This window comes from Cupressus sempervirens, chromosome 1, assembly GCF_028749045.1.
Source record: "Cupressus sempervirens isolate cs-2001-9-10 chromosome 1, ASM2874904v1, whole genome shotgun sequence".
Taxonomy (NCBI): Eukaryota; Viridiplantae; Streptophyta; class Pinopsida; order Cupressales; family Cupressaceae; genus Cupressus; species Cupressus sempervirens.
Window position 1 is genome coordinate 519,876,881 of NC_143118.1, and position 23,977 is coordinate 519,900,857.

Sequence of the window (23,977 nt, forward strand, 5' to 3'; positions counted from 1 at the left end):
AGACATGCGATTATTCTGCACATGCCTCTCCATTTATCGTGGTGTTGGTTTATGCAAGGAGTGCGAATTGTCATTGTATTTGGAATTCTTATACCCAAAGAAAATCTGTGCACCATGATGCTCACATTCTAGGTTTTTCGTGCTTATTCCTGGACGTTGAACGCATGTAACTCTCCAAACATTGTGCTTCAATACAGAATCTGTTTGAACGTGAATGATGCTTACCGAACAAATATCTCTCCCATACGGTGACTGTGTTGAAAAACCCCAATGTGATAAAAATAGTCCAACATCAAACCCGAATTCTGACTCCCAATGACTCTAATCCTCTTTCAATCTGACATGAATGATCGCTATGCTTGCATTTCCTATTGTAATCTTTCCTTTTGAGTTAAGATGTGCTCTAAAGCTCTAATATCACTGGGATAGAATAGCAATTCAATGGTGGCATCTCTCATCCACAGGAAGCTAGATAGGAAATAGGCCCTCTGCAAAGATAAGCTCCATTCCTAAATTCTTTGCAATCTTTATCAAAACAAACTCTTATAATTTTATCCGGAATCCCCTAGAATTCCTCACTGTGGGTAACAAAGCCTTCGAAGCACTTCATGCAATAAGCCCATAAACTTCTACAAGTTTCTAAAGAATGTTCTTTCTTACAAAAACCTTCTTGTCATGTAAACACTCTGCCACATTTTTAATAATCTCACAAGATACACATCTAGGATTTGTTTTTGCTACGTCACAAATCACATTTACAACTTGAATTCGAACTTTATCATCAAAGTCTAGAAGACGACCTTGAAACCCAGAAAGAATATCAGAAGCCTCATTTCCGTATGGATTTGCCAAAACACAATCTTTTGCACATTCCACAGCAGCCAACCTTACTTCCACAGTCTTATCAGAGCATCTTTTTAAGAATTCAGCAAATAGTTGATGGTACTCTTGTGCAACATGTCGTCCATGCAATGCAAGTAATTTTCCCAACAAATGCACTGCCTTCAACCGAACATCTACCTGATCTGTTAGTAGTTCCTGGGTTGGATTTGAAATGGCAGCCAATAGCATCTGAGGGGCACACTGATAAATTTCAAAAATAATATTATGATAATTTTCTTGTAGATCACTTCCCGCAGCCTTCCCCTCAAGCATTACTGAAGTTAAAAATTGCTGAACAACTGACTCCAACTTTTCTGCACAGCGTTGAACCACGGATACTGAAAGCTGACGGAAAGAGCTTGTTCGGGAATACTGCTGTCCTTGTTATACTCTGCAAATTATTTTGGATTGCCATATGATGCTTACCGACACATGATACAATCAGTTTGAAACATTCAATGTGGGGAGAAAGCACCTCTAGGCAATGCAATATCCAATATGCTTGATGTCCCTTTACCAAATATGATCATCATAACAATCTACACATGTAATGGCCAAATATAGAATATGTCCAGAATACAGCTATATGATACTTTGCATATTTGTAGTTATAACGTGATACTTTCTATTGTGACCAATCTGGAAATTAGAATCCTCTTACATCTTCATAGATACAAATGATGAAATATTGAAGAATATGCATGCTGCTGAAATGTTTGTCTCTGGTGATATCACTGAATGTTATATTTCAATCTTCATCAATCAATTCCTATCATAAAAGGATGCGGCAAAGATATTTAGTGTTCTTTATGTGCTTTACCCATTACCCCTGTCGCTGATACACATATACTCCATAAGGTTGACATGACATGGATATCAAAGTGATAAGAGAGTGTGCAAAAATGGAGACTAGAATTTGGGCTCCATCATGGTGTTCGAAGGGGCTAAGAAGAAGGGTGTGAGGAGGATTTCCTCTCCCAGTTTTGGGGTTCGTATTTTTTCCTGGCATGATGGCCTGCTCAAAGGGTGAGACGTCAATGAGGAGCCCTCACTTGAATTTTCGGGCAGCGATAGGCTCAAAATTTTCAAGTCAAGGGATGAAGACCTTCGATAACAATTTGTTTACTCCGAACACAGGGACTGTGAACTATCTAATGGCTCACAAATTACAAAGATTAACAGTTGTCTCAAGAGGTGCAAGGAGAGGCCAAAACTGGATGTTCCAGCTAAGATGATTGCTGAAGATGTTGAGTATTATTCAAATCGCTCCTTATATTGTAAGTTTATGGGGATGAGGGTTTCCTTGCAATTTTTGGAGGTTTAGGCCCAGAGGAATTGGGAGTCGGAGGGGGCAATGGATATAATGTTGCTAGCGAACAATTATTTCATGGTTACTTTTAATTGCACTGTTCATCGCAATAGGGTATTTGAGGGAGGCCCCTCTTTTCACAAAAAGGTACGGTTGTTTATCAAGCACTGGCATGCTGGTTTCAACCCCGCAAAGGAGCTTCCAAATCATGTCCCGGTGTGGGTTCGTTTACCAAGGTTGCCGGTGGAATGCTATCGAGAGGATGTGCTGCACCTTTTGGCCTTGGTGCTTGGAAATCCTATTAAGACTTCATCACAAACTTGGGAAAAAAGGTAATGACTTTTGCACACATTTGTGTTGAAATTGATCTAAGTAGGCCTTTACCCGATGCAATAGATATGTGTGCAAGCTCTTATTCTTGGGTGCAGCATTTGGACTGCGAAACTCTTCCTTTTTGTTGTCGGTTTTGTCGAGAATACGGCCATATGCAATGGAGATGCACAAGGTACAAGCTTAGGGAGTCCCAGCCTTCACAGCCTACGAGAAATCTTCCTAAAACAGATAAAGCGAAGAACATTTCTCCTAATGAGGTAGGTGCTTCTGATGGTTTTGCTCCAGTCAAGGCTCGAAATCAGAACAGGGGTCAAAAGAGGCCTTTTAAAGAAAGGCAAGATGAAGGTACCTTCAATAGATTTGAGGTTTTGGATGAGCTCAGCCAATAGGAGGTGAACCCGGGATTGATCAACTTGGATCAAGGGCTTGTGGGCTTAAGCTCAGGAGGATCTTGTTCTTGATTCTTCCGAAGCTGATCAGCAGAGGGGGGTTTCTGAGGTACAGGAACCCTTGGCCATTGTTACAATAGCAAGTGTAGATTCTTTGTCTCTTGAGCAAAACACTGGCTCAAACTCAACTACGAAGATCAAGCCTCCTCCCAAATTGGGCATTTTGCAAAAAGATATTAAGAAGGGCGGGCAGAGAAATTTGTTAAACTTGGCAGAAAAAAGGATGTGGAAAAGATTAAACTAGCTGGTGAGAATTTGGTGGGGTCAGGGGCAGTAAAGACTCTAGATTCTATTTTTTCATGCCCCTTAAAATGATTGTTCTGTCATGGAATGTACAAGGCTTGAACGGCGGCCCTAGACAAAAAGCAATTCATGAGTTAGTTAGAAGGCAAGGTCCTGATGTCATCTTTTTGCAGGAAACTAAGTTATCTGTCAAGAATATGCAAGGTTTGGCACCTAAGTTGTGGAGAAATGGGGAGTGCCAATGCATTGGACCTCATGGAGCTTTTGGGGGTCTGGCATGTTTATGGAATCCTCGAAGAATCTAGCCTCTTTGGTGGATATCTTCTAAATCCTCTTATGTCTATGATTACTACTAACCTTGAGACAGGGGAAGTCATTTTATTTTCTAATATTTATGGTCTTACCAATTTTCAAGGTAAACAAAGTTTGTGGTCCCATATCAGGCTGATCCGTAGCATGATGCCTTTCCATCCATGGATTTTGGCTGGAGATTTCAATGCTATTTGTGAGTTGGCTGAGAAGCGTGGTGGTACTGGAAGGTCGGAGCCCTCTACACTACTGCTTCAAGACAATATCAATACCTTGAATCTTGTTGATATCAAATGCAACAATGGTCAGTTCACCTAGAACAATCATCAGGTCAATGAGTTTTGCACTGCAGAAAGGTTAGATCGATTTTTGGTTTCTTGTTACTAGGTTGAAGGGATGTGGTCATCCTATTAAACTTGCTACTGAGTCAACTCGTGTGCCTCGTGTGCGCTCTTTTAGGTTCCAACTCATGTGGTTGCAGGACCCCTCTTTGAATGACTTGGTTTCTGACTAGTGGAAGAAAGGTAGACCAACCTATGGTACATCAATATATGCCTTTGCTAAGCTACTTCAATATGTTAAATTTTAGCTCAAACGGTGGAATCGTCAATAATTTGCGAATATCTTCCATGCAAAGGCGTTGGCTCAGGGAAATCTGGATGGTATCACAAGGAGGTTAAGGGAGGATGGGGTCATGGCTAAGTTACTTTAGGACGAGGCTCGAGCTGTGAAATCGCTGGAAGAATGGGAACTACAAGAGGAAATGTATTGGAAACAAAAGGCTTGTATTGAGTGGCTACAAGAAGGGGATAAAAATACAGCTTTCTTATTCAATTCAGTGAAAGCCAGGCACCATGGCAATTCTATCTCTGGTCTGGTGAATGACAGGGGAGACCATCTTTCCTCCTCAGAAATTTCTAGGGAGGCAGTACTATACTTTGAATCTCTCTTTCAAGATGACTCGCAAGGGGGGTCTCCTCAGGAAGCACAAATTCTTTCTTGTATCCCCTCTCTCGTGTTTGGAGATATGAATCAACAACTCATGAGTGATATCTCACTTGAAGAGCTTGAAGGGATTGTTTTTAATATGAAGAAAGGGAAGGCGCGAAGGCGCCTGGTCCTGATGGCTTCCCAATTGAGTTTTTTCAAGAATTTTGGGATATCATCAAACTTGACCTCCTGGCTATGGTTCATGAGTCTCAACACAATAAGTAGTTGTTAAGGGCTCTAAATGCTACTTTTCTTGCTCTTATTCCCAAGAGCGAGAGGGCTGGTAGGTTAAGCCAATTTCGGCCCATTTCTTTATGCAATGTAATCTATAAATTATTTCTAAACTTATTGCTAATAGGTTGAAGAAGGGGCTTGAGGAACTAATCTCCGAAGAACAAAGTGGTTTTGTGGCTGGTAGGAAAATTCTGGATGGGATTGTTATTGCAATTGAGGTCATCCATTCTATGGCCAATTCAAAAGAAAAATCGATGTTTATCAAATTGGACATGGCTAAGGCTTATGACAAAGTTAGGTGGTCCTTCCTTCAACAGGTTCTTGGTGCTTTTGGCTTCTCTGAAGAATGGATTCAATGGGTTTTGAGTTGTGTTACTTCAGTCTCTTTCTTTGTGCTTATCAATGGAAGTAATCTGAGCTATTTGGGGCTTCTAAGGGGCTTCGTCAGGGCGATCGTCTTTCCCTTTACTTGTTTAATCTTTTGGCTCAAGGCTTGGGGAGATGGATTAAACAGAGTGTGGAGTCTGGTCTCATTCAAGGTTGGAGGTGGGGTGGCACCTTACCTCTGCAAACTCACTTACAATTTGTGGATGATACTGCTTTAATGGGGATGGCTACAATGCAGAAGGCCTCTAATTTATGAAGGGTCTTGGATGCTTACCTAGTTGCCTCCGGTCAGCAGATTAATGAGGGAAAATCTTCCATTTTCTTCTTCAACACTATGGGCACCATTCAGCAAAGGATTGCTCACACTTTGAGATTTCAGATCGGGACTCTCCCAATGAGTTACCTTGGCATTCCCATCTCGGTGAGTAGAATGCCTAGGGAATCTTGCAGATTATTTTGGATAAATTTCAGGTGAAAATTAATCACTGGACTCATCGATGGTTATCGTTTGTTGGCTATGTCTAGTTGATTAAGTCGATGGTGCAAGCTCTGCCCATTTATAGATGCATGCTCCAGGTTGCCCCTATGGGCTTTCTAAAGGACCTTGTATTCTGTGGTGCGACAATTTTTATGGGTTGGTTGCTTGGAGTCCTCCAAATGGAGTTTGGCTAGATAGGAGGTTGTTTTTAGTCTGAAACAATATGGTGAACTAGGCTTGAGGCAGTCGGCTTTGACTGGAGAGACTTTGGCTGCTAAATTGTATTGGCGGTGGTGTAATGAGCAGGATAAGAGCTGGGCCAAGGTTCTTTCTCAGAATTATCTCCCAGAGATCCCTCAACTCGATATTTCTAGGTACCCCCTTGTGGGGAAGGGCTCTGTGATATGGGGCACCCTCAAGAAAGGGGCTACACTTATTAAGGATGGATTATTTTGGATCTACAAGAGGGGGACAGAGGTCCAATTCTGGTCTGATTCTTGGGATGGTTTTCCTCCCATCACTTCTCTGTTTCCCAACTTGTTGAATCTTTGCTAGAGATTTCTCGAGGCTGGTTGGTCATGGGTGAGTGATTTTAAGTCCTTTTTCCCCTGTGGTCAGATGGAGATGGCCAAATGGAAGTCCCCAGATGAGTGGTCGGTTGTTGGTTTGCAGGTGTGTTGTGCCGCAAAGTATCCTCTCTCTGAGAAGATGTAGCTCTCTCCGAGAAGATGGCATGCTTGCCTAGTCCCCCAATCCTATGGGGACCTATATTGTAGCCTCTGGTTATAGTAGGTTATTGTCTCATAGGTTGGTTGGGCCTGAAATTCAGTGGTGGAAGAAGGTCTAGAACAAGCTTTCTTGGCGAAAATGTAATTGTTTTTCCTGGAATAAGTGTTTGGCTTGGGATAACATTCGGAAGAGAGGTTTCCACAGTCATTTTGTTTGTGTTATGTGTGGGGCTAATGAGGACTCTACCCACTTGTTTTTTCATTGCTCTTTTGTCCTCCAACTTTGGCATTTTTGGTGGGGTGTTTGGTCAACTCCTTGTGTTCATGCTTCCTCCTTGATTGAATTTTGGCAAGGGATGGGTCAGCCCCTTCTGTGGCCTCTTTTTTGCAAGAGGTGTGGTTTGTAGGGCCTATCTTCTTATTGTGGCAGATTTGGCTGGAACGCAATCGAAGGAAATTTCGTGGAGAATAGAGGTTGGTGCAACAAATTTGGCAGAGATTATCGGGCATGGTTCAAGAAATAATGGAAGCTAGGTGTGAAGTGGAATTCCCTTTGGAGAAAAGAGATACAGAGTTGGTGGAGAGACTGGGGATTCAAGGCTCATCTTTAACTTTGACTAGGGCTAAGAAAGGGCATCGTGAGAAGCAAAAAATTGATACGGATGGCAAATGGAAAGTTCTCCCTTATGGTGTTTTGAAGATCAATACAGATGGATCTTCAAGTGGCAATCCAAGACCGGCTGGTATTGTGGGCATTGGTAGAGATTCTCCGGGCTCAGTGATCTTCCTCTTTTTGATCTATGAAGGGATATAGACCATCAACTTAGTGGAAGGGTTGGCTATTCTTGCCGCTCTTGAGAGAGCTCATGCTTTGGGGTGGAGAAGGATTGTTTGTGAATCTAATTCCTAGATTTTGATCAATTTGCTTATTGAGCAGAAAGTGGCTAATGTCAACTAGCAGTTGGCTAGGGTTGTGTAACAAATTCTACGGCTTAGTTCTTTGATGGAAATGGTGACTTTTGTCCATATTACAAGGGAGTGGAATAGGGCAGCTGATTGTTTGGTGAAATGGGCTTCTGAGCATGTTGAGGGATTGAGAATTGAGTGGGAGTTGGTTCCTCAGGAGCATCGTCTCGACTTAACGAATATTCTTGTTGAGGATAGGGCTAGGAATGGCGATAGATGATGGTGTTGGCTGTTTTATCTTTGTTTGGTTCGGTGCTCTTGTTTTTCCTTGGGACCTCAATCCTTTGTTTCCTTTGTAATGTTGCTTTCTAATCTTCAATAAAGTTTTTACCCCTTTTTTCCAAATTTTATATATATATATATTCTAACACATAACCAAGATTTAAAACTTTTCAAACAAGTTACAAAGAGCTATGACACTAAGGTGGCCAATATACAATACTAGCAAAAATAACAACCTTAACGAATTTAATTAAACAAAAATCATAATCCATCTGTCTTGCGAAAATAACTGAAGAAGCATCAAAATCAAAATCTGATAGCAAATGAGTGACTCTAATGAAGACAATGAATGAACATGACGGGGTGACTTACCAAAAATAGACACTCCCTCCAAGATTCTTTAAGCCCAAACCAGAAGCAAAATTGAGAGCATCATTCAACTCCTCTTACTCATCTAAGTTCATCGGAACCATCTATTAACTTACTATAAATAGTAAGTCCCTCAAAACAGAACCAAAAATCACCATTGGTCACAAGAGAGCCTTATAACTCCACCACAAGGTCCTCTAAACACTAGTATCAGCCTACAAGGACCCAATGATAGACTGAAATCATCAAATCTGCTGCAACTAAAATGGGGACATTACATACAGCCGCAAATCTTCCAGCTTAAGCATCACCTTCCTCATTGAGGAATCAATCATATGGCATCTTATTAAGTACATTGTTCATATCCTCTGAGTATGTTAGCATTTCATTTGCAATCAATATAGATTACACTATTGAAGGGAATATCTTGCTGCTGTAATTATATCAGATTTGATATCATTGAATATTTGAGGACAAACGAGAACATTATTGAGTGATTTTTCATTGCTTTGCATTTTATAGTATTTGTTGTCACTATATTGATTTGTTTGTGCAAAAGTCAATTAAAAACAATCACACAACATTCAACCCAAGATAAGACACCAGAAAATTCCAAATTCCAGCACTTTGCACTCAAACCAATCCAACTGAGTTCTGAAGGCAGAATGAAGGCAGAACAAGAAGAGGTCCTCACAAACAACAACACTCAAGACCACCCAGACTGTTAAAAACTTAAAAGGCATACATTACTTAATTATATCCTTTTATTTATCATCATAGTCAACCCATCAACAGACATTCTTATATAAACATCACAAGACACGCGTATGCTTTCAAAATATGACAATATCTTCCATTGTATTGTCTAGAATATCTTGTTTGGATCACATCAAGTTTCAAACTAAATCAAATGCTTCATATTATTTCAGTTCGACTTGTATGTCTAAATCTCATGTATCATAATCATAACAGAGCTTCAAATCGAATTAAATCCTACATCTCTCTTACTTCTATTTGCATTTTTGTATATGTATCTACCTCTCTACATCCCAGACATAAATATATGGGATTGGGCCTATCACACATTTTTCACTATTTCTCTAATTAGATAGAGAGAGATATTTTAAAACATGGTGAGATCTATCTGTTATACCATTAAGATTCATCCAAGCTAAGACTATTTCAATTTTTCAAGAGTTAAAACAAAAAAATTGGATACAATGATGAATTTCAAAAAATTAGAACTAACTTCAGATAATCTTCAAGCCTATAAAACTAAAATCTTATATTTAGTCAGCTATCTGCATAATATAAGATTGAAATATTCTAAAGACCAAACTTTTCATTGAACTATTGAGTACCAATTATTTTAGAAATACAATCATGTTATGCAAAATTTCTTATAAACTACATTTCCACAAGCTTTAGTCTCCACAAGATGCTTCCTGCAGAAAGCTTAGAAGAGTTTAGACATTTTGTGCTTCTATTAACTTATTATTATGTATTTTATCTATATATTTCTTGCTTGTATGCAAATCTCATTTCCTATGTCTCTAAGTTCAAAATCATCCACTTCATGCACACACCAAAATTCTTCAAAATGACAACAAAAATATAATAGATTAACTATCAGCATATATGAATACCAGAGAGCATTTAATTCAATGAGTCAGGTACATGCAACAAATAATATGTCTCGAACAGGCTATAAATTAGCACCTGCTTAACTAATAGCCATGATAGAATACATAGACCTACTTTAATGATACACAAAAGTACTTACATTTTCTTTGGCTTCATCATACAGGGCTCGAACACGAGAAGCACCAACTCCAACATACATCTCTACAAACTGGGAAGCTGATATTGAAAAAAAATTTACACCTGCCTCGCCAGCTACTGCTTTTGCTAGTAATGTTTTCCCAGTCCCAGGGTCCCCACACAAGAGTATGCCAGCTGAAACCATGTCAAATACGAGCACTTAGAAGACAAAATTGTTGTCATTGCCTCCAGCATAGGAAAAAAAATTAATTAATTAAAAGACATAAAACAAAGCTATTCCTTTGTTAAAATAGTCATAAGCTAAAGATGTATCAGATAGTTTTAAGGTCAAATGATCAATTTTACTTTGAGCTCTAAAATTACAAATATGAACCTAAAATATAGAAGTACACAAGTAATATATGTCAAACTTACATTGTAACATACTATTCTTAGAAACTTGAAATAAAAAAAATTGTGTCGATATTTGAGGATTATGATATTCATATAATATTAAGAACAACGCAATTACGGAACATTCTTTGCTTAGAGAGAGAAAACTTGTGTCATTCCCTACAACTTAATATTTAAAGGAGACAATTCATTCAATTAGGTAGATGTTTAACTTTCAATGCCCATTTTTTGGGGACATTGGAAGTTCAATGAAAACTTAATAAATATCAAATTGGCATTAATGGAGCTTAATGAATATTAATCAAGTCATTTTTAAAAGAAGGGGTTAAATAAGAGACAGAGAAAAGGAATTCCAAGACAAGGACAAAGAGAAAAGAAAAGGTCACAGGATTTGCTATTAAAGAATGTGGAAAAGCTCATTTTGGATTATATTGGTTTAATGTTTGGTTATGGTTTTCTCTTGGAGAATTCCAGGAAGTTGTCGTTTTCAGTACGTTTGAGGATGGAAAACCTCAATCTTGAAGGCAGCGGACGGAAACTCATTGTCTATTGGAGATATCACTCTTAAAAGTTTGGAGATAATATCCCTAGGGGGATATTACAGTGGTATCAGAGTTGTTTCTCCTACCAGCCTATGAGAGAAGATAAATTTGGAAGAATCTTTAATCAATTCAGAAATATTTATAGAAGGTTTTAAATACTGCTTACTATCTAAAATATATAGGTGAGCATATTACAATTAAAATACTTGATTCTCAGTATTCTGTCACAAAAATATTTGTGAGACTCCATATTTCTATTGCAATGAGGAAAACAATAATTTTTTAACTATTAAATGAATGGTGATCAGTTCATTGTTTAAATGAACTGATAGAATTGTTCATTTAACTGATCAGTTCATTGTAATAATTGTAATAATGCGCTCCCAATTGGTTTAAATGATTCAGCCGTTGGAGCTAGGATTTCCTATTCTACAACGGTTCCAGTTTTTGGTTTCATGAACATTGTGTGCATGGATCCTGCATGATTTAAATTGTGTTTTGATGCATTAATATTGTACATAAGGTTATTAACGAACTCGATTGATCAAATGATTTAATACAAGTTGAAACAGTAAAAGCAAATTTTGATATATGTTGAAGTTATTATTGCTAAGTTTAATCATTAATGGTCTAACCACATGTTCTGGAATTGGATGCAGGAGCATTGTGGTCAATCCAGAAGGGGAAAAGGCATCATCAGAAAAGGGAGATGAGGTATACTGATCTAAAGAGGGAACAAGATCTTTTGACACTGGTAAGACTGACTAGGCACTAGAATAGAGCAACCTAATAGGGTTCAGTCTTCAAGAGATGATGTTTAATACCCTTCAACTGTAAGTGTACCCGACTCGGATAATTCTTCTCGACACTAGACAATTCTATCATGGTCATCATAACCTTTTAATTCTTGTATTATCAATGATCTAGCCATCTAGATCCTATGGATGTATAACCAACATGTATAGTCATCTTTAATGCAAATTTGCCAAATTATTTCATAATTCATGCTTGAGTGATTATAGATACATGGGCTAAACATTATGGATCGTGAATAATCACGTTTACGTGAATGGGTAACATGGGCTAAACATTATGAACGTAAATAGATGAATACATTCCCCAACATTTTGCTACCTTAATGTTCTCTTTTACTAAATCAATAATACTTCTTATCTTTGTTCCTTAGCTACCACCTTGGTTTTAATCATTTCTAGATTTGATTGAGTGTTATATTGACGCAGTGCAAGGCAGGAGAGTCCCCAAAGGAAATGTCCTAGCCCCCAGCTATACAACCACACAACGGAAACACAACAACAACAAATAATAATGCAAGATCTGATACCAAATTACAATTCTTGATGCATAGATATATAACTGATTACATGCAATATGCCCGAACGTAAGGCCTTCCGAGTTAGGGCCAAATACAAATAGCAAATTACAAAATCAGTTCTGCAAGATCCAACATGATCCAACTTACAACCAATCTCAGCTAGTCTAGATACACAACTAAATAAGAACACCAAGAAGAATCCACACTTGTACTCGCAGGTCCACCAAGAGATCCTCTAGTTCCTAAGCCATAGCTCTAGCTACTCAAATTTGCATTTGTCCTTCCTTCCATCCGCAAACTCAATGACTAAAAGACTCCACAAGACCCCTACTTATACCAATCTAAGCCACAAGTCGGCCCAGAACACAAATTAAATACAAATACATAAATTAAATGCCACAAGTCAGCCTGCAACAGTAATTAAATATCCAAAAATTGATATCCGAGTAAAATCGCGACATCTCCAAGCTCTGATTGAATTAGAACTCGTGCTTCGAACCGTAGGTAGAAATCTAGGTCCTCTACAACCCCTTAAATGCGCAAAGGTTGATTCCCCAAGGAAAAGTGCACATCCATCCTAAAAGTCACCCACAGCAAACTGTCACGCGAAATTGTCAGAAATCAATACTCCAAAAGAATTGCCATATCTCCCAACCTATAATGAATTAGGACTTGCGCTCTTGATACAAGGAAGTACTCTAGGCCCTCTTCAATCCCTGAAGTGCGTAGCCTCTCATTCATTAAGGATAATTAGTCATACACTCTGCAACAGGTAACCGAAAACCAAAAAAAAACACAGTTCTAGCAGCAAGGTTTAAATAGTTCAAACTTCAACTCAATCCATCCAATCTCTATGCAATCATGAGGAAAGGTTCCCCAGTGTGTCTCCAACACATCCCTAACCATGAAAACATAACTCCACCAAAATCCAAGCTTGATACTCCTCAACACTTAACCAAAATCCCTCCAAACATGCAGGATTGCAGGAAAGCCTAGGATGCTCTTGCATCAAACACCCCAGGTTCGAAAAGATGTTCTAGTAACTGGAAGAACATCTTTTGAGATTCAACACATAAATTCCGAACTGGTTCTTCACATACACATCCTCCAAGTCTTCAACTTGCACACTCTTTCCCTTGTTTTTCTTCTTCTTCTTCACATCTACCATAGGTGTTCCATAAGTCTGCTTTCCATGCGGATCTCCAACCTTCTCAGAATCTGCCAACTCAACTTGGCTGCCAATACTCAGGTTCCTCCAACCAAGCTCTTCATTCTGCGAAGGAATCAAGGAAAACTTCCTACCACCTTTCTCAACAGTAAAAACATTCTTGACACAATCATGCACAGCCTTGCAATCATACTGCCAAGCTCTGCCAAGTAACACATGACAACTGTTCATATCCACAATATCACACAACACTTGATCCTTATACTGCCCAATCTGAAAATCAACAAGGCATTGCTACCTCACTTCCAAAGCATGCTCACCTTGCAACCAGCCAATCCTATAAACCAAGTTTCTGAACCATCTCTTCAACAACAAGGTTATCAGTGCTACCACCATCCACAATCACCTTGCAGACTTTACCACCAAACTTACAACAAGTCTTGAACAAGCTAGTTCTCTGACAAGAATCCAATGTCCTCTCACCAATCAATACTTGTCGAGCCAACAAACTCTCTCCTTGCTCAGGTTGACTATCCTGGACTGCAACCTCATTCATAACAGCAGTTGTCCTCCCAATCGGACATTCAAAAGATCTATGCCCTTCTTGATCACACTTGAAACAATTACCTCTGAACACACCTCCACCTGTCCTCTTTTTCTGTTCAACGGGTTTTGGTTCACCTTCTACTTTTGGTTTAGCTTGTGCCGAACTATCCTGCTTCTCCTTTCCTCGGGAACTACCTTGATTCTTCCTCTTTAGCTTCTCCTCTACTCTGAAAGCATATTGATAAGCATCCTCAACTGAAGAAATATTCAGCATACCAACCTCATCTTAAATATTGAATCTCAAACCATTAATATACCAAGCTACCTTCTCCTTTGACAATTCTCTATGCCCAGAACGAATAATCAACTTGTAGAACTCCTTTGTATAATCTTTCACAATCATATCCTTCTGCTTCAGATTCTGCAACCTATTAAACAACTCAAGGTCATAATCAACAGGAATGAACTTAGCCTTCAACTTAGTCACCATCAATTTCCATCTAGTGATCTTCATTTCACCTTCCTCTTCTCTATCTCTTTGTAGTTCTTTCCACCAAAGAGCAGCATGTCCCTTCAACTTAGTTTGTGTCAACCTTACTCTGAGTGGATCCTCAATATCCTCAAGCTCAAAGTAGTCTTCCAATTCACCAATCCAATCAATCAAGTCTTTAGGATTCAAAGTACCCAAAAAATTAGAAACCTCCATCTTATGCTTCAGCTTCAACTGAGATCCAGGTCGAGCAAACTGACCAACCCTATTTCCCATAGGTCTCTCCATACGATCAATTCTGGTCTCACCACTTGATTCAACAAATTCAAAGTCTTCAGCAATTTCCTCATAACCATCTTTAGTACCCACATGTCTAGGTACACCACCTAAAGCACTTACAATTTTAGCAATCATGTCACTCTTCATCAATGCAATCTCATATCTGAATTCTACTCTCGTCTTCTTTGAGATCCGTTCTTCTACAATACCACTAAGATCAACAAATGCCCTAGGGTCCAATCTTCTTGGAGGCATCTTCCAAAATTTTAGCAAACCCTAAGCAATAAATCCACCAATCCAGAAGATCAATCAGCCATGAGATCAACCTTCTTCAACCCAAGTCCTAGTGCAAACTACCTCAGCTTTGGCGATCTACCTACACACTCACGAACAACCTTCGCTCTGATACCACCTGATGCAGTGCAAGGTAGAAGACTCCCCAAAGGAGTTGTCCTAGCCCCCAGCTATACAACCACACAGCGGAAACAAAACAACAAGAAATAATAATGCAAGATCTGATACCAAATTACAATTCTTGATTCGTAGATATATAACTGATTACATGCAATATACCCGGCTATAAGGCATTCTGGGTTAGGGCCAAATACAATTAGCAAATTACAAATCAGTTCTGCAAGATCCAACATGATCCAACTTACAGCCAATCTCAGCTAATCCAGATACACAACTGGATAAAAACACCAAGAAGAATCCACACTTGTACCCATAGATCCACCAAGAGATCCTCTAGTTCCTAAGCCGCAGCTCTAGCTCCTCAAATTCACATATGTCCTTCCTTCCATCTACAAACTCAATGACTAAAAGACTCCACAAGATCCCTACTTATACCAATCTAAGCCACAAGTCGTCCCAAAACATAAATTAAATACAAATACATAAATTAAATACCACAAATTAGCCTGCAACAGCAATTAAATATCCAGAAATTGATATTCGAGTAAAATCGCGATATCTCCTAGCTCCGATTGAATTAGAGCTCACGCTTCAAACCGTAGGTAGAAATCTAAGTCCTCTACAACCCCTTAAATGCACAAAGGCTGACTCCCCAAGGAAAAGTGCGCATCCATCCTAAAAGTCACCCACAGCAGACTGTCGTACGAAACTGCTAGAAATCGATAGTCCGAGAGAATTGTCATATCTCCCAACCTATAATGAATTAGGACTTGCGCTCTTGATACAAGGAAGTACTCTAGGCCCTCTTCAATCCTAGAAGTGCGCAACCTCTCATTCATCAAGGATAATTAGTTATACACTCTGCAATAGGCACCCGGAAACCAGAAAAAACACAGTTCCAGCAGCAAGGTTCAAACAGTTCAAACTTCAACTCAATCCATCCAATCGCTATGCAATCATGAGGAAAGGTTCCTCAATGTGTCTCCAACACATCCCTAACCATGAAAACATAACTCCACCAAAATCCAAGCTTGATACTCCTCAACACTTAACCAAAATCCCTCCAAACATGCAGGATTGCAGGAAAGCCTAGGATGCTCCTGCATCATATATTGTTCCTATTAAATCTCTCATCATCGTACAATTTATGTCTTTCTCGACATCACCTTATGCCTAACCAAGGTATTCTAGTCGATGTTAATTTACGACAAGAAGCCACAGATTATCAAATCATAAAAAAATTCTCATGAACTATAGAAGGAAGACATTTTCTCCATTCCGGATTACACATAGGAGTGGCACGGAAAGAGTACCATGTCATAGTATCGAACAGCAAAGATGGCTGATCAACTAGGATGGCAAAGTGAGTAGTTGGTGGAAAGAAATTTAATTCCGTTTTCGAATCAATCTCGGTTTGTGGTGGTGGAGAAGAAAAGAAATCGATTTTCTTTTGTATGGGAGATTTACTCTACAAGAAGACTGCTTGACAGGTGTCTAGGCAGCTTGTATAGAGCTTAAGAAGGTACCTTTCTTCAATTCCCATCTCAATCATCGAGTATGACACTCAGAATCTCAAATGTAGGAGTTGGAGGAAGTTCGTGTATGTCCCTGGTCTACCAAATTTACACAAAAATGCAACATTGAATCTTGATAGCCTAGACAAATGTCTTCACAGTCATGTTATCCAATCTTCCATTTCACAGGAACAGTGGTTGGGTGAACTTTGCATACATTGTAACGAAGCCTTGTTTGAGAGACTGCATCGGGCACCTTCGGCTCTTGCAACATTTTGTTACTGAAGTAAATGTGGTAAATAGCCTTTGACAACACATACATTCAAGCATGTATTCTTGCTACCTTAAGTCTTAATATTATCTGTTACTATTCTCTTGTCAATAGATGTCATTAACATAAACTATATGTGTTAACTTGGGCTTTCTATTAGGATATCAATAAGAGGCTTAACTCTTGCATTAGAAGGAAGTTCTCAAATTTTGTTTAGTTTCTTCTTTTCAAACGTTTCCCATCAATTAAGAACGGTTATGTTGTGGTAAGCTTACCCAACTTTTCCTCTTCTTTTCAGGAAGCCTGGGATAGAGTGTTGCGGTTCTTTTGCCTTGAGGAAGTTTTTGAGATAACGTTTACAGCTGCTTACGTAAGTAATACTTTATGGAATTCAAAGACTATGATAATCAATGTAAATAGACTTACCATATTTTGCTAGTGCAAAAGGAGACTTCCTGAATTTTTTTTAGGTCTAGGGTTAGGAATTGTCAAGTTCACAAACTCTAATTTTCATTCTTATACACTCTACTTCAGACATGCATGTACTGACTATAGACCTTGTTACCAAGTTGAATTATCAATAGTCTAGAATTTCTAATTGCATATTAAAGACTAGTTAGGTTCTTTTTTATCAACAGAAAGAAAGTCATATTCCTATTTCTCATGTCCAATCTATATGGCTTCCATGTGGCCTTAAACATCTTTGGCAGTGGACAATCATAATACATACACACCAAAGGCAACAATTAACTCACTACTATCTCTTGGCACTTAGATAAAACCTAAAAAGTACAATCAAAATAGAACAGGGTCGGTTTGTTAGTATGCAAGTCCTATTGAACCGAACCTTCTCATGAAGTCCACTAATGTTAAACTCGATAGCTAGGGTTGCTTAACCAAAGAAATAATAATGCCAAGATAGGCTGGAGGTCTTGAGATGGACCAGAACCTCAAGGTTACAAGTTAGATCAGATTCCTAACCTTGTACGGATCTCTTTTTGCTGTTGAGACCTAAAAGCAAGTGGGATAGGGCAAAACATTGACTTCACAAAAAAGAAAAAAAATCCTTGGCCAAGGTGCACTATTAAAAGTGCTGGTCACCCTAGGTATTTTGGATACTATCTCCAGTCAAGTGTTGATGTCAAACAATAGGAAGCTGAGAGTATGATCGAATTAGAAGTAGGAACCCTTACACCGATTCCTAGGATACTTGCTCCCTCTCTTACCTCATCCTTAGCAGAGGTCAAGCTGCAAGGGAGGAGCGAAATGATCCGTGGTAGGGTGGTTAAATGCCCCAATGATGCCTTTTCCCCATCCATGACAAGAACAAGACATTCATGACACCCTCTTCCATCTACTACATAAACAATGTGTGTTCTCTTCCATTTACCTTTGTATGAATATAATTCTTTAAGATGTTTAGTAAATCTCAAATGATTAAGTTCACATGTTGCATTTCAGAACTCTGGTTATTTGCTCTTATATTTTTACTTCCTTCAGTTGTTTTACATTTATGCATATGCAAAATTCATTTATGATATCAAGGTTAGTTTAATCTGAAGTTAGTCATTTCAATTTATATCTTCTAATTTTTTTCATTAGCCAAAAACATAGTCATTGTTACTTGTTCAAACTTTGTCATGTTACAACATCTTTCTCTTCACTTTAGAAGTTCTATTTCTGGTCTCAAGCCTCCATAGTAGTTTTTGAACTATAGTTTACCTTCACCTTCTCTTACTCTTAAGCAATTGTGTTTCCTATAGCTTTGAATAAAAGCCATTGTAATGTATCAATAAGAAATTCCATCGTACAACATCTACACCCCACGATACTTACACTATATGACCTTCCCAATGATGTCTCTAACAAAAATATGGTCCATAAGACTAGGTTCTTCACCTTCTTCGCATGTGTAGGACATTCCTCAGCACTCGTACGATGCACTTACGCCACCTGTACCATGTTGTCACTCAACACCATCACCATTTATCGCTTCTGCTTCAGCTCTCTTCGACACTCGGTACCCTTTTACACTTGACACCCTTCGGCACTTAGCACCCTTCGTCTCCCTTTGGCACCCGCAATTGATGAGTCAACTATGAGGTTCATAAAATGCCAAATATATTATTGATGAATAAATTCTAACACACGACACTTGTCAACAACCAAAATCAATTACAAAGAAAAAAAGAATATGTATTTTCAAAGTATATATCTCAGAATAAATCAGATTTTTCTCCAAGTGAAGACTTCACAAAGTTGAATAATTATGCTCAAGTGAAATATCTAAAACGATATCTCCAATAACAAACTAGGATGGTTGCTAACCACTAAAACTACAATTACAGACTAATGAGGGTCTTACACCTCCAAAACTGCAACAAGAACTCAATTCCAATTGGAATTAAAAATACACACGAAAAAATACCTCCACAATGCCTTCCTATAATGCCAACATGGGCTTATTAAGGACTCTAGGAAGTTTCATTTTTATTTAATTATCAAACTTATTAATTAGAAGGGTCTATAAGATATTATGATTAAGTTTGAAACCACTTAATCAATTAATTTAATTTAATCCTTCAACTATTTTGGGGACATTACAATCCTCTCTGCCCAGAGATTGCTTGCCCTTGAGCAATTGCAAATTTGATCCTAGCAATCCTGCTAGGGGTGGATTATGAATCTCTCCTATGATCATCTTTTTCAGTTTTGGGTAAGGTATTAAATAAATTTTGTAATTGTAGTCAATGAATCAACCATATTATAGATATTATCCTATATTTGACCATCCATCAACTATTATACAAAGGTGTTCTTGGAGTACTCAACCAACAAATCAGGGCTCCAATCCTTTAAAATGTCAACAAGGAGCATATGGAAGGTATCTCAACCACATTCTTCCCTTTCGCATCATCAATGTCAAAGTTATATACTTGATTCTTATCTCGTCTAAAAATGCCTCTTTTATCTTTTTACTGAAATCTATCTTGGGCCTCTATTGGGCATCCTTCTTATTACCACCTTCTTTCTATCCACCTCAAATGAGAACTCCATCATCTTGAAACTTTGTGTGTAATGGTCTCAAGTCTCCATCCATTGAATGCCCAATATGACATCTATATCATCCAAATCTATAACAAAGAACCATTTTTAGTTATGTAGTTCCGCATGGTAATGCTCAATTGTGGAATCACATTAGTGTAGGCCTGTAAATTTCCTCCTGTCACATGGACCTCAAATCCCTCATGCTTCATCATGTGTAAAGCTCATTTAGTGACAAGTGATGAATTGAAAATTGAGTATGGTCCCACTATCAAGCATGATTGTGGCTCACTCCCCCCTCAAGTGTGCCACAAACCCAAAATACATTGCTTTCAAAAGTTGTAAAAAGTGTAGCAATAAAACCTCACCTTTGCACAATTGTGGTGATCCTCTAATAGCACTACAATGTATCGACAAGCAATTTTACTGCACAATAAGTGCAAGTATGCGATACTTGCGCTTACAACCTTTCATGTGATGTCCCTAATGGAAAAATGTCTCGTACAACTAGGTTGTTCATTCTCTTTACATGATCATTCTCTTCCTCTTGCACTTTGGGAAATTTATCTTTTTCCTCATCAACAAGTATCACCTCAACATAGTGAATCTTCCCCTTGCCAAGACAATTATGACTCAATACCTAAGGCTCCATGCAAATGAAACAAAGCTTTCTCCTCCAAAGCTCCTAACAAGTGGCCTCATCCATCAGAGGCTTCCTCTAAAATGGTTACGTGTACCTGTCTTTTTATTAAAGAGGTGGTTGGGAATGTGTGTGATTCCTACAAGTAAACGTATTAGGATTAAAAACTTCAACCCAATACTTGAAGGGTTCCATCAATCCATCCATGAACAACATGACAAGTCCTCTCAAACATATCAATAACCAATAGTGACAACCCCTAAAATTTTGAAAAGTAATAGTCCACAGGTCCACTCTGCTTTAGTTGTGCCAACTCCTTTAAGTTGAACTTTGGATCATTCCCATCAAAGAAATCTATCAATTTCTCCATGAAATCTCCATACGAAGTGACTCAATTGTGACCGAAGGTGACTATCTCATGGTGCCACCATTCATGAGCAACTCCTTCCAGGTGAAGTGTTGCAAATTCACACATCAAATATAGCTAGAAGTAGATATCAATTTTCTATACCCACGCTTATGTTAATGTTTTCCTAAACCCATCAATGGATGATAAATTTAGCTTGCCAGTCTTCCATTTGATGTCATCGTTTTAATGGTCGTGGCTTGTGTTATCAGAATATTTCATTTATAGATTCATGTAATCCTAGGATATCTCTCCCTCAAATTTTGCATCCCTCCAATCTTGTCTTTGTTGCTCTTGTGTCACCAAGAAAGTGTGTTCTCACTCTTTGTGAGCCATTTATGTTTTTTGGGGAAAATTCAACATCAATGGTTGAGAGTGCGAACATTGTGTGTTTGACCTTCTATGAGTTGTCATCGTTGTTCTTCCCTAGCCATGGTTTTATTAACCTGAGCATGGCTTCTCGTTAGCTCCTTCAGCAATGTTGTGATTTCAATGTTAGGCTCCCTCATTTTGTCTGCAGAACACTACCTTCTTCTAATGTATAAAATAAGCTCGTTTCACATTCACTGTGTGACAAGTTTGCAAGATCACTAGCTCTAATTACCTGTAATATACCGATCTGCAATTTTACATACGTCACCTATACCCCACAATACATCCACTATACGACCTTCCATGCAATGTTCTTGATGGAAATACGGCTTGTACAACTAGGGTGTTCACTCTCTCTACACCTATACAACACTAGTGGACATACGTACAATGAACTTACACCCCCCCCCCCCCACCCATACAATATTGCCACTCCATTCTGTCACCCTTTGCCACTCAAGGCCGCTTAAGCTATGTTCAACTCCCTTCGCTACTTGACACCCTTCGACACTCGGCAAACTTTGTCTCTCTTCGGCACCCTCAATTGATATGAGTCACCTATTTGGTTCGTAGATGCCAAATGTATTGTTGGTGAATAAATTCCAACATAAGGACTCATTAAAAATCATAATTAGTTACAAAGAACAAAATATTTGTATTTTCATAGTATATATCCCATATTATATCAAATTGATCTTTAAGTAAAAACTTCACAGAGTTAAACAACACACAAATGAAATATCAAAAACGATATCTCCAAAGACAGACCAAGCTGGCTCCTAACCACTATAACTGCAATTAAAGACTACTAGGGTCTTTCACCACTGGAACTGGAACAAGGACTCAATTCCAATCGGAATTGCAAATACACAAGAAAAACAACTCTACAATAGCTTCCTAAAATGCCAATAACGCCTTATAAAGGGGTCCACGAAGTTTCCCTAAGGGTTCTTATAAACGGCTCCACAAAGTTTCCCTAAGTTTTATTATAAAGGGCTCCACAAAGTTTCCCAAAGGATTATAAACAGTCCAACAATAGTTATTACTTTTTATTTTAGAATTAAATTTATTTGTTTGAGGTCCATAAGATATTCTTATTAAATTTAGGACCACTTAATCAATTAATTTAATCAAGTCATTTAATCATTTCGTGGACTTTACACTCAATTATCTCAGATTTCATTTTTCCAATCAGGTCTTCGGGTTCCAATGATGGTTGCTAAACTCAACCTTATCTCTGCCTTCTTATTTTTCCGTTTCAATTTTTCGAGCCTATCTTTCTTTACTTAGCTCACTTGTTTCTATTTTCTGATTAGACTCTAATGGTTGTCCTAGGACTGCCAACAAGCCACTCTTCCTTGTAGGAAACATGGCCTCCAAAACTCGTTTATTTCCTTCACATTTGAGAGATTTATTTTGCTTATCGAATTTTGATGACGGTTCCAAAAATAGGTTTCACTTCTGCTTTGTTTACTTTGGGCCTTTATCTAAGGAAATTTTCTACAATAGTTCACTAGTTCTGCTTCCATTGTTAGATCCTAACTACACTTCTAGAACCATCTGCGAGCTCCGTTACTTGATTTTGAAACATAAAAGACACAAATTTGACAACATTTTTTATTGAAACTTGGACATCTTGCATGAGATGATCAACGAAAGAATGAAGTGGGGTAACTGCAAAGAAAATATAGTTCCAATTGCAATATCGAACACCGATGGTTATTTCAGAAGTATACCCGTGTCCTGATAAACTAGAGAGAACAATCAAATTAGTTAGAATTTCTAAAGAAAAGGGCTCAACTCAAACCATTTTACTTGGGGAAGGAGAGAAATGGAGCAAGAGTTAGCTCTGACTACAGACAAGGACTAGGAGGTATTAAGAAATGAAACCGATGATCCATGGTTTCGCAAACTGAGCCAAAACTCAGATCAGCTAACAAAACTAAGATGGACACAGAAAAAGAAAACTTAACAACAAGAAACTAAAAGACACAACACACTAAAATAAGAAAAGGCATACAAACTAGACCTACCATAATACAACTTGAAAGGTTACCTACTTTCCATATGTTCACATTTGGTACAAGCTAAGGTCCAACTCATTATAGGATAGGGGCAAGTCTACCACATCAGGATACGCCAACTTGAAACTTTGTTTTACCATACACCTAATGAACCATGAAAGGACCTTTCCATAATGAGTCAACTTTATAATGTACACCTTTGGGCTCGAGTCTTTTGTCCCATAACAATGCCAAGTCTCCTATGAAGTTCCTAGGTTTGGCTTTCTTGTCATAAACATTTTTTACTCTAGCTTGATGCAATGTGGTCACATCTACCACATCTCTCTCTCATCAATTTTGGCCAAATACATAATTCTCTTCTGGAGAGAATCCTGAAAAACTAGATCCTTTGTTGGAAACAATTGATTATTTGTGTATTGTCTTTGATGTTACACAAAATGTCATATCATTGCCAGTCAGTGTATGCTAAGCTCATTCGGGCATTGAAGACAGTTTCTTGTGTCTACCGAGCACTCCAAACTTTGCCTAGTTCAAACGACAATGTCTACCGAGTTCACTCAAGCGACAAAGGAAAGTTTAGAGAAGTTAAGTGTTAATCGAACTCACTCGGCTAATGAAGGAAATGTTGGATGGAACTAATGTTAACCGAGCTCACTCGGTCATCAAAGGAACTTTGTGAATATGCAGTGTTAACCGAGTTCACTTGGTTAATACAAGAAAATCGCCTTGAGTTAGTATCTATCGAGTAGGTTCAGCTAACGAAGGATTTTCTTGTTTTGGCATATTGAGTTCAATTGAATTGTTTGTTGGTTCTAGCTGGCTAAGGAGATGAATATTAATTATTTTAAGTTATATTCAA

General features: G+C 38.3%; 1 protein-coding gene across 3 annotated transcripts in view; it reads right to left on the reverse strand.

Moving 5' to 3' along the window:
- EMB2083 (AAA-type ATPase family protein) overlaps positions 1 to 23,977 on the reverse strand; it is a 159,364-nt gene that overhangs the window by 86,340 nt on the left and 49,047 nt on the right. For all 3 annotated transcript variants that reach the window (XM_089829566.1, XM_089829561.1, XM_089829559.1), the window contains exon 2: positions 9,683 to 9,855. In XM_089829566.1, coding sequence (XP_089685692.1) covers positions 9,683 to 9,855 — 173 coding nt within the window. The remainder of the gene's footprint in view (positions 1 to 9,682; positions 9,856 to 23,977) is intronic.